The sequence below is a fragment of the Diprion similis genome, chromosome 13 (assembly GCF_021155765.1).
Source record: "Diprion similis isolate iyDipSimi1 chromosome 13, iyDipSimi1.1, whole genome shotgun sequence".
Lineage (NCBI taxonomy): Eukaryota > Metazoa > Arthropoda > Insecta > Hymenoptera > Diprionidae > Diprion > Diprion similis.
The window spans coordinates 686,137-697,500 of NC_060117.1; the positions used below are offsets into that span (position 1 = coordinate 686,137).

The window sequence follows — 11,364 nt, forward strand, 5'->3', positions numbered from 1 at the left end:
CGGTGGTATTAGTGTTGGTGCAGCCGAGGACAGTAACGGTGTGTAGTTGTTGGGTCGAGTAAAACAGAGTTTGGTAGTCGGTTGCAAAAAAAAGCGGACTCCCTCTCAGCGATTTTTTCTCCGTTCCTTTTTCTCCTATTTCTTATTTCTCTTTATTCCGGTCACCGTTGCTCAACAATTAACACTGGTTCTTCCTCCTCCCGACGTTTGCACATAATACTTAACAACTAGCGTAGCATAGCAGTGTCGAACGAGACACTTTAATAAAAAAGTCGGGGTTAAACGACATTGACGAGTTACAGACCCGCCGCGATACCCTGACAGCCATCAAGGTCGATTTTCCGTAAAAATTCACCGACTCCGATGCGACTAACGAGGGGGAAACAAAAACTCGAGACCCAGGGCTCGATCCGCACGGCTATCCAAGGCACATCCAAGGGCCCCTTTAACACGTCCGAGATATACGCGGCGGAACCACGGCGGAACGGGGAATACGGGGATATCTAACGCTGCTCGTTCGTTCGTTCGCTCCCTCCCTTGCTTCCCTCGCCTCCCTTGTCACCCTTTCACCCTCCTGCTTCCAGGCCGCCTTCAGCCGCCTTGCGTCCGTCCTTCGTCGCTCCGTCAGCACAGACGTCGCGCTCCGTCGCTCGATCGGTTCGTCCGTCGCGTCGTCGCCCAGTCGCCGCGGTACCATTCGCGGAATTTCGACCACAGCATGGAGCATGGAGAGCATGGAGTAGAAGGATCCGAAACTGTGGAATCGACGTAGAGTTTACACTCCTAGAGTAAGCATCTCAATGGCCGCTCGCGTGTGGTATAAAATGGGTATAAAGGTATAAAGTACAGAGTTGTCTATTTCGTAATCGAGAATCGACAAGATAAATTCAGCGCCGAGCGGCGCCCTCTGCGGACTATCCTGCACCTTGTGTGCTCTGAGCCCTGCACGCGCAATTCAGTCGGTACGTAGAGGCGACAAGAAATTACGTTACCATCGCTCACCGCGTGTATGTGAGTCGAATATACCTATATTATTACAAAGTAGCTATTCGTCCTGAATACAAATCTTTATCAATATGTAGGGCGTACAAAACGTCTTCTATATACCCGTTGGAGTCGAACGAAATGAGAGAACCAATTTTGTCTGCAAGAGATATATTATAGGTTACATACTTCACGTTGTGAGATTCAACGACTGTAGAAATGAGCGCGCCGCCGAAGTCGCTACATTTTTATTTGAATTTAAGAGCCTTTGATGACCTGTATGTCCTGATTTATTTTGCTTGCGCTGTCGAATATCTCGAAACTTCAAATAACATCCGAGCACTAGTGTGTCCACAGTGAGAAACGAGTATCAAAATATAACGATCCAGCAACATGATCTAATAAAGGTAAAATTCAATTCTACGAAGGCGGTTCGTCGGAAGAATTTCTATCCAGTACTTACGCATCTTGTTGAGTAGCATTTTGCGTATCACTTGCTACGTCCAGGTATTCTAACACAAAATGTTGTGTATAAAATAAAATCTCCAATTCTCGTGCTCCTTGTTATTTTCCTTCTTTGCGATCCCAAAACGTCAAGTCGGTCCGTCACTTTTTTCCTTAGAGGTATGTATATAGAAAAAGAAAAATCCCGCCAAAAATTTTTCGGATAACTTCATGGATATGACCCTTCGTTTTCCTTGCCTGCATTGCCGCTGTGGACAAAACTAGCAAAACTAGAGTAACGCCGCGCCATTCGACCAGCATTGTTTCGAGAAATAATTTTCAATGACGAATGCATGTCGGTAACGTAGCGATAAGTAGTTTCGACCGGATCATGCGTATGTGACGTCAGTTGGCAATGGAACCCGTCAGGCATTAAAAGGAAAAGAAGACGTCAGGTGGCTGGACACTCAATAAAGTATGGCGAAACTGGGGCAGGCAGTGAGGGATCTCTCCTCCAATTTCTCCTCGAACCAGTATTTTTCGCGACTACTTCTCACGTGAGTAACGTATTCGCAATTCAAACGCGATTACGGAAATGTGAAATGGGAAACCAGTGACGTAGATTATTCGGTATTTATCGTTCGATCCCAAGACCACGGGATTACGTTTCATTCATTTATATTTTCGTTTGGCAACGTCGACGTTCGGTCGGCCATCCCATCAAAACAAGACTTCTATACCCGCCCTCTAACCTCATCATGTCACACGATGTTACCAAGATCGATATTTACATCGAGCCATCGATAAAGTGGAGCTGATACTTGGAGAAAGTCTCATCAGATTTTCTTCTTATTCATTCATTCATACTAATATTACGCTTCTTCGCATTTCTTCTGTGACGATATCTATTTATGGGTTGTTAATTTTCAGGTCGCCATGGCGCAGTGGTATCTGGGCTTCGGCACGCTGGGCATCTGCAAGCAATACATCCCCAGCTCCGCAAGATACCGGCCTAATCGTCAGCGACAGCTGTGCTCAGCGCTTGAAAGAATTGGCAACTGGCGCTGAACAGGCGTGCCTAAGAGTTACTGTAGAAGGAGGCGGATGCTCAGGATTTCAGTATAAATTCGATCTTGACTCAACGATAAACGAAGATGACAGGTATGCCTATCCCCTTTTAAAAGGTTGGATTTCATGTTTTGCTAACGATAAAATTATTCTTTCCAGAGTTTTTCAAAAAGACGGAGTCAAAGTGATCATAGATACAACTTCGCTGGAATATGTCAAGGGATCGACAGTTGAATATCACAAGGAACTGATTCGTTCGGCTTTTAGAATAACAAACAACCCTCTAGCTGAACAAGGCTGTAGCTGCGGCGCGAGTTTCGCTATTAAAGTAGACTGACCCAATACAATCATAATTTTTAGTAGATAGTCGTCTCGAATCTAATTTTCGGTCTTCAAAATGGTCCATATATTTTTACAGACTCGCAGTGATTGCGAATAAATCGTTAATTTATTTTGTATTTCTTAAGTGGTAGTCGATGTTTTAAGTCAAATGTACTTGTATGTACATAAGTACATATACATATACGTATGTATATATTTATAGATATATTACGTGAAACTCTGTCACGTTTATTATTAGTGAGAGATAAGTTGTTACCAAAAAATTGCACATAGGTTGTTGATCATTCCTAATAAAATTCGAAAAAAATGATCAAGAAAAACTTTAAATTGTATATTTCTATTCATTTCATTTACCGACGTTGGATTTTCAATCCCATCAATAACTGACCGCGATTATTCTGTGTTAGGTAAAATGAAACTGAATATTTAACATTGACCAAATTCTACAATTGAACGTAATGGATATCATTGTGTTATTTACATGAGATTATGTTGTACACTATTTATTATGATAATCACACAGATCAACAGGCATTTCCATGGAATGTGACATAGACCGCAGCTTAATGCCAGCAAGTTCATTTTTGTTTCCCTTTTTTCGCGTTCTGAAAAATAAAAAAAAAATAGCAATGATCTATTAATGCGTACAAATCGCGGATCCTGACTCAGCTCACCTTATTCCCTAACTCAAACTTGAGCTGCTGTATCTCCTCTGTTTGCTGAATCAATTTATCGTTCATGTTGGCAAGGTGCTCACTTATAGTGCTAAGCTGAGCTTTGTAATTTCCCTCCTGTACTTCGTGATCCTCGCGCATTACTGCAAGACTTGCCTGCAATTCCTGCAATGCCTCCTCGCACTGTTGCCTCTTAGACTCGCTCGTTTCCAAGTGTATATTCATTATTTCAGTCTGCAAGTACAAACAATTTTTAATAGAATACATATTTGAAACAGTTTAGAATCTACCTGTACTCACATCTGCAGCTATAGCCAAATTTCTTATGTGATAAACGTGTTTTTCCGAAATTAGTTCATCAATCTGCTGTTTATAATACTCCTTGATTCGTGATTCACGAGCCTCAATCTCTTCAGGAATGGCAAACGGTGACCTGAGCCTTCCTAGCTGAAAGATGGAAAGTAGGTGTCATGAGTGGGTGATAAATATTAATGAGCGGTAATAGAATATCACTGATTTACCATATTAGATAGTTCTACAGATTCGGCAGTATTACTGTGAATTTGACTAGTTCTCGTCTCTTCGATTGCTTTCAATTGATCAAACTTTATCTTGAGCACGTTGTACTCTGACTTCCAGAAGTTGACTTGCTTTTCCAGTTCAAACAATCTGGCAATGTCAAGTTCTTCGTTTGTTTCTTCCTGCGAAACAGACTTCTCAGGGATCCTGGATGTGGCGCGAGGACCAAGGAGTCTCTGGGGCGAGGGTGAATTCGAGGGCTTTGATTCTGGGTGGTGAATATGATGGACGCCGTACCCAGAATCGGAATCCTCTGTTTCACAGTCGTTTAAATTTCGTGCCGAATCTTTGTGCAATGAATCCTTTTCCCCGTTTTGTCGTGATACAGAATTATCATGCTTGTCGCTCAACTTCTTCTGCAGTTCGTTGCGCTCCTTTTCAAATCTGGCTATCGCGGCGTGGTGCTTGCTTTCCAGTTCAGCTCTGTTTTTCTCCGACTGGTCAAGCTTGAACTCCAACTGATCTATCCTCTCGTTGAGTCCGACGATCTCAACCTCCTTGTCGCTGAGTTGAGAAATCAGCTGAGCGTTCTCAACGATCTTTTTCTGGAACTCCTCATCTAGGATGTGATTCGGCACGGGAAGAGGGAACGTAGCGTTCTTCTTCTCAGAGGATTTACTGCGGTTCTTTTTACCTCTGTTCTGGATTCCGTCCAATTCTTCTTGCAGTACTGTGACGCGTTTCGTAAGTTGCTGATTTCGGAACGACAAGCTGTCCAGCTCCTGTTCGCTGCGTCGTAACTCAACATCCTTTTCTTTCAGCTGTTCGCAAAGGTCCCCGTTGCGCGTCTGTTCATCTATAACTGCTTTCTTCAACACGCTAGCCTGTGCACGGATCTAAAACCACAAGGATTTCAATGTATCGGAGGTCAAGGTCGCCGTTTCAAATTGGCTCAAGAACAATCAAGTTATCCTTCGCTTGTCTATTCTATTATATCTTACTGTTGTAAGCTTAGTATACTCTACAAACCTTGGAGTATTCTGTAGCGATCTTTTGATACTTCGTTTGCAGCTGGTCGTTCGTACCCTCCATCACTATACGGGTTTATTTATTTACTTACTTACCTCGAACTGTTGACTGTCTTAAGATATTGATACGCGGAATTGAAACGCGGAGCATTTGCGCTCAAGGTGCCGTGTCGACAGTGCACATCAGTAACAATGAAACATCGCCCCCGATTTAAGATGCTACCCTATATAGTTGAAACGCTAACGCTAAAGCAGGACGAGGATTAAATTATTATCAGACACTTGGATGCCGAGCGAGGGCATTTTTCTACACTGTTAAAATATAAGTATACAACGGAGGCGGTGTCGTCCGCCACTTTACGCCCCCCTCGCAAACGCGTCAAAACTCAATTCATTTTATTGCCACTGTCCTGTCAAATTGTCAAAAGCAACTGGTGTGAAGGCAGCCGCGGTTACTCGGACGGTATCTCACAGGAAAAATCGATCAATCGCGCAAACTCTGCCTGCACGAGCGAGGCAGATGAGAGGAGGAGGAAAAAGGAAGAAACAGAAATTGAGGTTAGGACTCACGCGATACCCTCGTCACGCTTGTCACGCTTGTCGCACGTCAACAATCGTGCCAATCTTTACATTTTTGGAAAATCATCGTTCGTCAGCTGGGTGTCTTCGGTAAAAAAATCAGCAAACCGGCGGGGATAAAGATCAACAGTTTGAATCGCTAAGACGTCGCATCTTGTCATTTGAGGTTATGCGCGAATTTTCATTCGCTACGTGCCAGAGTAAAGTACTCTGTTTTATTCACTGACGTTGACTGATCATTGCTAAGCCGAAAATGACGGCGAAGGAAAGCCAGCCACAGCTGGAAAGGCGACAGCCGTTATTCCGCGACTTGACTGCCGAGGATCCTGAACCAGAAGCTACAGAGATCTCAAGTCTCTGCATGAATTGCGGTGAGAATGTAAGACTGGGATTTTTCAGGTGGCGCGAGACGGTTTCGCTCCCAGGAGCGAGCAATTTTACGTTTGTTCTTCTTCCAGGGAATGACAAGGCTCCTTCTGACGAAGATTCCCCATTACAAGGAAGTAGTCCTGATGTCGTTCAGCTGTGAACACTGCGGCTGTCGTAACAACGAAATCCAGAATGCTGGCAAAACTCTCGACAAGGGGATAAAAGCTGTCCTCCACGTCTCCAGAGCCTCTGATCTCAACAGACAAGTGGTCAAGTCAGACTTCACAGGAGTCAGAATACCTGAGTTAGACTTTGAAATACCTCCGCAATCTCAGAAAGGAGGTAACAGTCGTCGTTGCATTTGAAACGGGTGCTTTTTTATAGAAATTCTTTTCAAAAGTCACTTGCATTCCATTTTCCAGAAGTAACAACCGTCGAAGGTATCATAGATCGTGCCATCGCTGCTCTGGAACAAGATCAATCCGTACGCAGGACGCAGGATGCAGAGGGCGCCGCCAAGATCGATTTGTTTGTGGCAAAGATGCGGGCTCTGAAGCTTCTTGACGAACCGTTCAGGATAATCTTTGAGGACATATCTGGGAATTGTTATGTAGAGAATCCAAATGCCCCTGCGTTAGATCCTAATTGCAGTGTAACTCATTTCAAAAGAACCAAGGAACAAGATCACCTTCTCGGAATCTATCCGGAAAACGAAGATGCGGCCCTGCTCAAACCAATCAAAGAAGGCGAATACTCGCTTGAAGAGATACAAGGCGAGGTTCTGACCTTTCCAACAAACTGTCCAAACTGCAACAATCCATGCGAAACGAATATGAAAATGACGAGTATCCTTTTTAGCGTAGTATTTTGTTATTTTATTTCTGTTTTTTCTCTGAAAGTGAATTCTCTAGGATTTTTAAGCGATGTTAACCATTTTTCTTTAATACCGAATGTAGAATTTTGGAATATTTCAAACCTCTGTGATTCTTAACAAAAAAGTATTCAGACATCCCACACTTCAAAGAAGTCGTCATCATGGCTACAACTTGCGAAATCTGCGGGAACCGCACCAACGAAGTTAAGAGCGGGAGCGGAATTGAACCCTACGGCCTAAGGATAGAGGTGCAGGTGAAAGGAACGGAGGACTTCAGCAGGGATGTTCTGAAGTCAGAAACGTGCAGCATTATTATACCAGAGCTTGAGCTAGATGGAGGTTGCGCAGCGTTAGGTGGACGTTTCACAACTGTCGAAGGGGTGCTACAGGCCACGAAGGAGCAAATAATTTCATCCTCAACCTTAATCGGTGATAGCAGTGACAAAGGTGCTGTTGATCGTATGAATAATTTTATCGGTCGTTTGGACTCAGTTTTAAGTGGAAACACAGCAGTTACTTTGATTCTTGACGATCCAGCTGGAAATAGTTATGTTCAAAGTCTCGCGGACCACGGTCCTGACGAAAGGTTGAAAATTACGAGGTACGAAAGAAATTATGAGCAAAATGAAGAACTCGGCCTGAACGATATGAAGGTTGAAAATTACGAAAAGGAGAACTAAACCTCTTTCACTCTTTTACAACCTAATTGAGACATGGGAACGATTTTTTGTTAAAAATTTTTCCCAACACTTAACATTTTAAATACATTTGTACATGATCGATATAATTTATCTTTTGTGATCAATTTGGAAGACACGTGCATTCGTGGTGAAATAAAATTTATTTGAGGCAGTAAGTTCAGAAAACATAAAGCAGCCTTATAGTATTGAAACAGCTGAATTTGTGCGGAACATCGACTGTTTTTCAAATCTTGTATGTATCACTCGACTCCTGCTTGCCTGTAAGAATACGACACATCTTTCAGGCCTCTGTTTCTTTGAAAAAATCGAAAAGAAAAGCTTCGCAAGACGTGGTATTACTAACACGATAGGAACGGCGTCAAGTATCTTTAGAGCTGGTAATCGCCGGCTAACTTGAGCACGCCAAGTTTCAACATCCATATTTTCACATATCGGGTTATTCACGAATAGCAAATTTTGCAGATTTGGTATTTCCTGAAGTCTATTGAATTCTGACCAGTCCTTAACCAAATTATTCGCCATGTACAAAACCTTCAATGCCTTGAGCACGTTGACTCCCTTAATTTTTTCTATCAAGTTATAAGAGATCCAAAGTTCCTCTAGATGCTCGCCAACCGTTTCAAGTCCAGAAAACGTTTTAATGTAGTTGCGTCCTAGGGAAAGGACCCTCAAATTCTTCAACGAATTTATTCCGGATATCTTCTCAATCATGTTTGTTGAGAGCGATAGTTTTCTATGATTGAAAAGATGCTGTTGGAATACTTGTCGCAAATATCTACGGCTACAGTTTGTACTACTAACTCGACCATAACCAGAGTCCCCAAACTGTTGTCCATCTTGTCAATTGGAGGCCACTGAAAATTCAAATACATCTCCGTTTGCTCGCTGGCCTGCCCTCCAGTTTTGTCCTCCCATCGCTGGATCGCCTCCTTACACGACGTTGGTCTAGACTGTTGAAAAACGTCTTCATATAATCGGATTCAAATGTCTTCGAGGCGCCGATTAATTACCATAATTACGAAAATCCTCTACAGCGCCGATTTTCAAAGCCCTATATCGATGACGACAGAAGGTGACTTCGGAAATGAATGTGTCGGAAGAAAAAGAAAAAGAAGAAAAACCAGGAAAAAGGTCTTTTCAAATATTGCATACCCCGCCATCTACATCAACGCGTTAAAGTTCAGGCAACGATCACAAGCGATGACGGTCGATGTAAACGAGGTATGATCTTCTCGTTACATCAGTAAATTATTGGTAAAGAACGGGAATCTCAGACGAATCGAAATAATCAAGGCAATTAAATCAAAGCAAGCAAGCAGCGGGAACCTGGTAAATTTTCCGTTTGAGGTTATGCTCGGGCGTTTTGAGCGATCACAGGAATTCCTGAATACGAGAAAATTCCCATACCCTGTGTCACGTGTCATCCCGAGAGCCAATGAGCGGTCGGGTGCGTGTGCGGATGGACGTGCGTGGGTGTGTGCGTGCAGCTGACCGAAGCCGGTGTTTCGTCTTTCAACGCGTGTGCATGTCGATCTGTCATCTCATCCGAGTATCCGTTTAGTTGTCGAAACCGTGAATATAGGCCGAGGCGGTAAATCGGCAGCTCAGTGGGCTTGGATGAAATGCCGAATAGGCTGAGGAAGGGAAAGGTTTGTTGAAGATCAGGGCTGAGAAAACTGTGAGAAAACCGTCGTTTGTCGGAGAGACATCGCGGACGCGGAATAACGGTCGAATTAGCGGTCGGTAAAACAGCGGCGAGGGGCAAATCGAGCATACCGATGGAGGCATCGGTCGGACTCTCGTGTCTCTCCGTAGGAACCGTGTAGTGTAGGAAGTGTGTAGGAACGAATCAACGAACGTATTGGCCGTCCGACTGCCGCCGCCGCGCCGCGGCCCCCCGAAAGGGTGTAACAACTTTTTGACTTGACGCTGGCGAGCCTACGTCAACTACAAATCGCCCGATTTCATACATAAAACCCGGAGCGTATCCGAGGCGCGGGTACCAGCAGCGATCCGACGCGCATTAAAAATGGTACATTTACTCTTTACGATCGACGTCGAGCGTTGGCGAGCCGCGTTTTTGCCACCCAGTGACACCAGTGAAAATACATTTCTCATTACATACTGCGATGTATATTGTTACAGGAGTCGGTGAAAAACAAGGACAAGGGAAGGAACGGGAAAGATGGTTCGGACCTTGGCGACGAGGTAAGGAGGTTATAATTCACCGTTTCTTCGACTCAGCGCTCGAAAGAATTCCGGCTAAATTAAATAAACAACACCTTCGGAAATGATAACACGCCGCTTTCCCCACCGGAAACTGTTACGCGAGTATAGATCACCTCACTAATAATTATAATGGTAGCAACAGTGTCGAAATCCCTGTCAAAAGTCCAGGGTACACGGAATGATCCAACTCCTTCTATCACGCGTTGAAATTTCAACCTTGATTACAGGAAAGTTCTCTGTGTACATCTCTTGCCTTTTTCCTCCTTCGCTTGCTTTACTCTCAGTCATTCGAGTAGCCAACATCGATCTCAAATTGCCCTACGCCGAGATAAACCAATCGGTAGCCGAAAGGTCTTGAACCGAATATGAATCGCAATAAAATCGACTGGCAGAATACACACCTTCCTGTCTATTCTCCGGCCCCCAGGGTTCAGTCGTATCCTCGCAACCGCTATCGATTCGACATCAAAGAAGCCTGAATGCCAGCTTACGTGAAGGTTTGACCCGTCGCTTTTTAGAGAAACTAATTTCATTACTCAGGACTGGAAAAAATGAGGAAACCTCGTCCAAACTGAGATAGAGAATGTGCGTGAAAAACGGTCGTCAAAAGTAGAGACGAATTGCTTGGTCATTGGGTGGAGATTACCAAGTTTCTGCAGAGTTTAAGAAAATTTTCCCTTCTCCTAGTAAACATCTAAATTTGTCAATAAGTCCGTGACTGTTTATGCGATTTTAAATGCCTAGGCAGATGTTCTCGGTTTTCACCCATCAATTCCTATGACCGTTATCGAGGTCGCATGACGATTAAAACGAATCATTATTGCCCGTGGCACAAAATGACGGGCCTCTTCTCTCCTCTCCCGTGTATGCCTACCCACAACCACATATGTAGCACACACATGCACACGGCATACGCCGATGCTCGTACATCGTGTTATCGACTAGGAGGGTCGGTCGTGAAATTGAGGTTAGGATTTTTCAAGATTTGAAGTTTTTCGCACAGATGGCGCTCTCTCAGCACCGACTTGTTCGAATCGCCCTGGCGTATGGGCGTAAGTCGCGGATTCAAGCATGTGTCGTCAATGAATGCATCCATACGTACACCTGTTCCCTGTAGCATTTAGTAAAATTTCTCTCTCTTTCTCTCTTTCTCTCTTTCTCTCTCTATCAACCGGGAACTGTGTTACACGCCGCACGTATATCGCTCCTCTTATCAAGGGCAGTGACGAATTAACACATCGACACGCTGTTTTCTTTTCTTTTTTCTTCTTTTTAATCTTCTTTTCCGATCGTTGCTTTATCTTTCGAAAATCGATAACTCAGGCGCCGTTAAGATTGTGTAACGACGATACGAATGTACCGTCTTGCCTGAATTCATTTCTCTCATCAGTGATAGATGAATGATAAACTGTAAAGAAATGTGCCGGTTCGAAATACCTTCGATAAGCTAAAATTTACTTTTAAATTTAGTAGCATGGAGTAGAGAGTAAATTCATAGAAAATCAGTACATGATGGAAAACTTATAGTATGCGAGTAAGAAAACATAGGAAAG

At 43.7% G+C, this 11,364-nt stretch overlaps 5 protein-coding genes across 8 annotated transcripts in view; 3 read left to right on the forward strand and 2 right to left on the reverse strand.

Moving 5' to 3' along the window:
• The first annotated feature begins 1,832 nt into the window (after positions 1 to 1,832).
• LOC124413778 (iron-sulfur cluster assembly 2 homolog, mitochondrial) lies at positions 1,833 to 3,485 on the forward strand. Its single transcript, XM_046894549.1, has 3 exons — positions 1,833 to 1,985; positions 2,359 to 2,589; positions 2,656 to 3,485. Exons 1-3 carry the CDS (start codon positions 1,906 to 1,908, stop codon positions 2,831 to 2,833), a joined length of 489 nt encoding a protein of 162 aa, XP_046750505.1. The 5' UTR covers positions 1,833 to 1,905; the 3' UTR covers positions 2,834 to 3,485.
• On the reverse strand, positions 2,674 to 5,468 carry LOC124413775 (paramyosin). Its single transcript, XM_046894544.1, has 5 exons — positions 5,061 to 5,468; positions 4,034 to 4,927; positions 3,813 to 3,959; positions 3,513 to 3,746; positions 2,674 to 3,443 (listed from the first exon to the last, which is right to left on the reverse strand). The coding sequence occupies exons 1-5, from the start codon at positions 5,121 to 5,123 to the stop codon at positions 3,417 to 3,419; spliced, it is 1,365 nt and encodes a 454-aa protein (XP_046750500.1). The 5' UTR covers positions 5,124 to 5,468; the 3' UTR covers positions 2,674 to 3,416.
• Positions 5,469 to 5,758: 290 nt separating this feature from the next.
• LOC124413776 (zinc finger protein ZPR1) lies at positions 5,759 to 7,880 on the forward strand. Of its 2 annotated transcripts, none has more exons than XM_046894545.1 (4): positions 5,759 to 6,017; positions 6,097 to 6,349; positions 6,430 to 6,852; positions 7,014 to 7,880. In XM_046894545.1, the coding sequence occupies exons 1-4, from the start codon at positions 5,892 to 5,894 to the stop codon at positions 7,559 to 7,561; spliced, it is 1,350 nt and encodes a 449-aa protein (XP_046750501.1). In that variant the 5' UTR covers positions 5,759 to 5,891; the 3' UTR covers positions 7,562 to 7,880. The 2 variants fall into 2 exon arrangements, with proteins under 2 accessions (XP_046750501.1, XP_046750502.1); XM_046894546.1 differs by having other exon boundaries at positions 5,773 to 6,009.
• LOC124413777 (dynein axonemal light chain 1-like) lies at positions 7,739 to 8,635 on the reverse strand. The gene is made up of 4 exons (XM_046894548.1): positions 8,593 to 8,635; positions 8,384 to 8,532; positions 7,926 to 8,315; positions 7,739 to 7,840 (listed from the first exon to the last, which is right to left on the reverse strand). Exons 1-4 carry the CDS (start codon positions 8,593 to 8,595, stop codon positions 7,822 to 7,824), a joined length of 561 nt encoding a protein of 186 aa, XP_046750504.1. The 5' UTR covers positions 8,596 to 8,635; the 3' UTR covers positions 7,739 to 7,821.
• A 452-nt stretch (positions 8,636 to 9,087) lies between these two features.
• Positions 9,088 to 11,364, forward strand: part of LOC124413772 (serine/threonine-protein phosphatase 2A 56 kDa regulatory subunit gamma isoform-like) — a 14,739-nt gene continuing 12,462 nt past the window's right edge. Inside the window, exons 1-2 of one of the 3 annotated variants that reach the window (XM_046894537.1) lie at positions 9,088 to 9,614; positions 9,728 to 9,790. In XM_046894537.1, coding sequence (XP_046750493.1) covers positions 9,612 to 9,614; positions 9,728 to 9,790 — 66 coding nt within the window. In that variant the 5' untranslated portion in view covers positions 9,088 to 9,611. The remainder of the gene's footprint in view (positions 9,615 to 9,727; positions 9,791 to 11,364) is intronic. The other 2 variants (XM_046894538.1, XM_046894540.1) reach the window with 2 other exon arrangements.

What these genes read in the sequence shown, in the direction of transcription:
- LOC124413778 (XM_046894549.1), top strand. Translation starts at nt 1,906, where the DNA reads ATGGCGAAACTGGGGCAGGCAGTGAGGGATCTCTCCTCCAATTTCTCC. An exon ending in TTTTCGCGACTACTTCTCAC is followed by an intron (nt 1,986 to 2,358) that starts GTGAGTAACGTA and finishes GTTAATTTTCAG; the next exon opens with GTCGCCATGGCGCAGTGGTA. An exon ending in ACGATAAACGAAGATGACAG is followed by an intron (nt 2,590 to 2,655) that starts GTATGCCTATCC and finishes TATTCTTTCCAG; the next exon opens with AGTTTTTCAAAAAGACGGAG.
- LOC124413775 (XM_046894544.1), bottom strand. Translation starts at nt 5,123, where the DNA reads ATGGAGGGTACGAACGACCAGCTGCAAACGAAGTATCAAAAGATCGCT. An exon ending in TCGCTACAGAATACTCCAAG is followed by an intron (nt 4,928 to 5,060) that starts GTTTGTAGAGTA and finishes TTGTGGTTTTAG; the next exon opens with ATCCGTGCACAGGCTAGCGT. An exon ending in CTGTAGAACTATCTAATATG is followed by an intron (nt 3,960 to 4,033) that starts GTAAATCAGTGA and finishes TCCATCTTTCAG; the next exon opens with CTAGGAAGGCTCAGGTCACC.
- LOC124413776 (XM_046894545.1), top strand. Translation starts at nt 5,892, where the DNA reads ATGACGGCGAAGGAAAGCCAGCCACAGCTGGAAAGGCGACAGCCGTTA. An exon ending in GCATGAATTGCGGTGAGAAT is followed by an intron (nt 6,018 to 6,096) that starts GTAAGACTGGGA and finishes TTCTTCTTCCAG; the next exon opens with GGAATGACAAGGCTCCTTCT. An exon ending in TCCGCAATCTCAGAAAGGAG is followed by an intron (nt 6,350 to 6,429) that starts GTAACAGTCGTC and finishes TCCATTTTCCAG; the next exon opens with AAGTAACAACCGTCGAAGGT.
- LOC124413777 (XM_046894548.1), bottom strand. An exon ending in GGGACTCTGGTTATGGTCGA is followed by an intron (nt 8,316 to 8,383) that starts GTTAGTAGTACA and finishes TTTCAATCATAG; the next exon opens with AAAACTATCGCTCTCAACAA.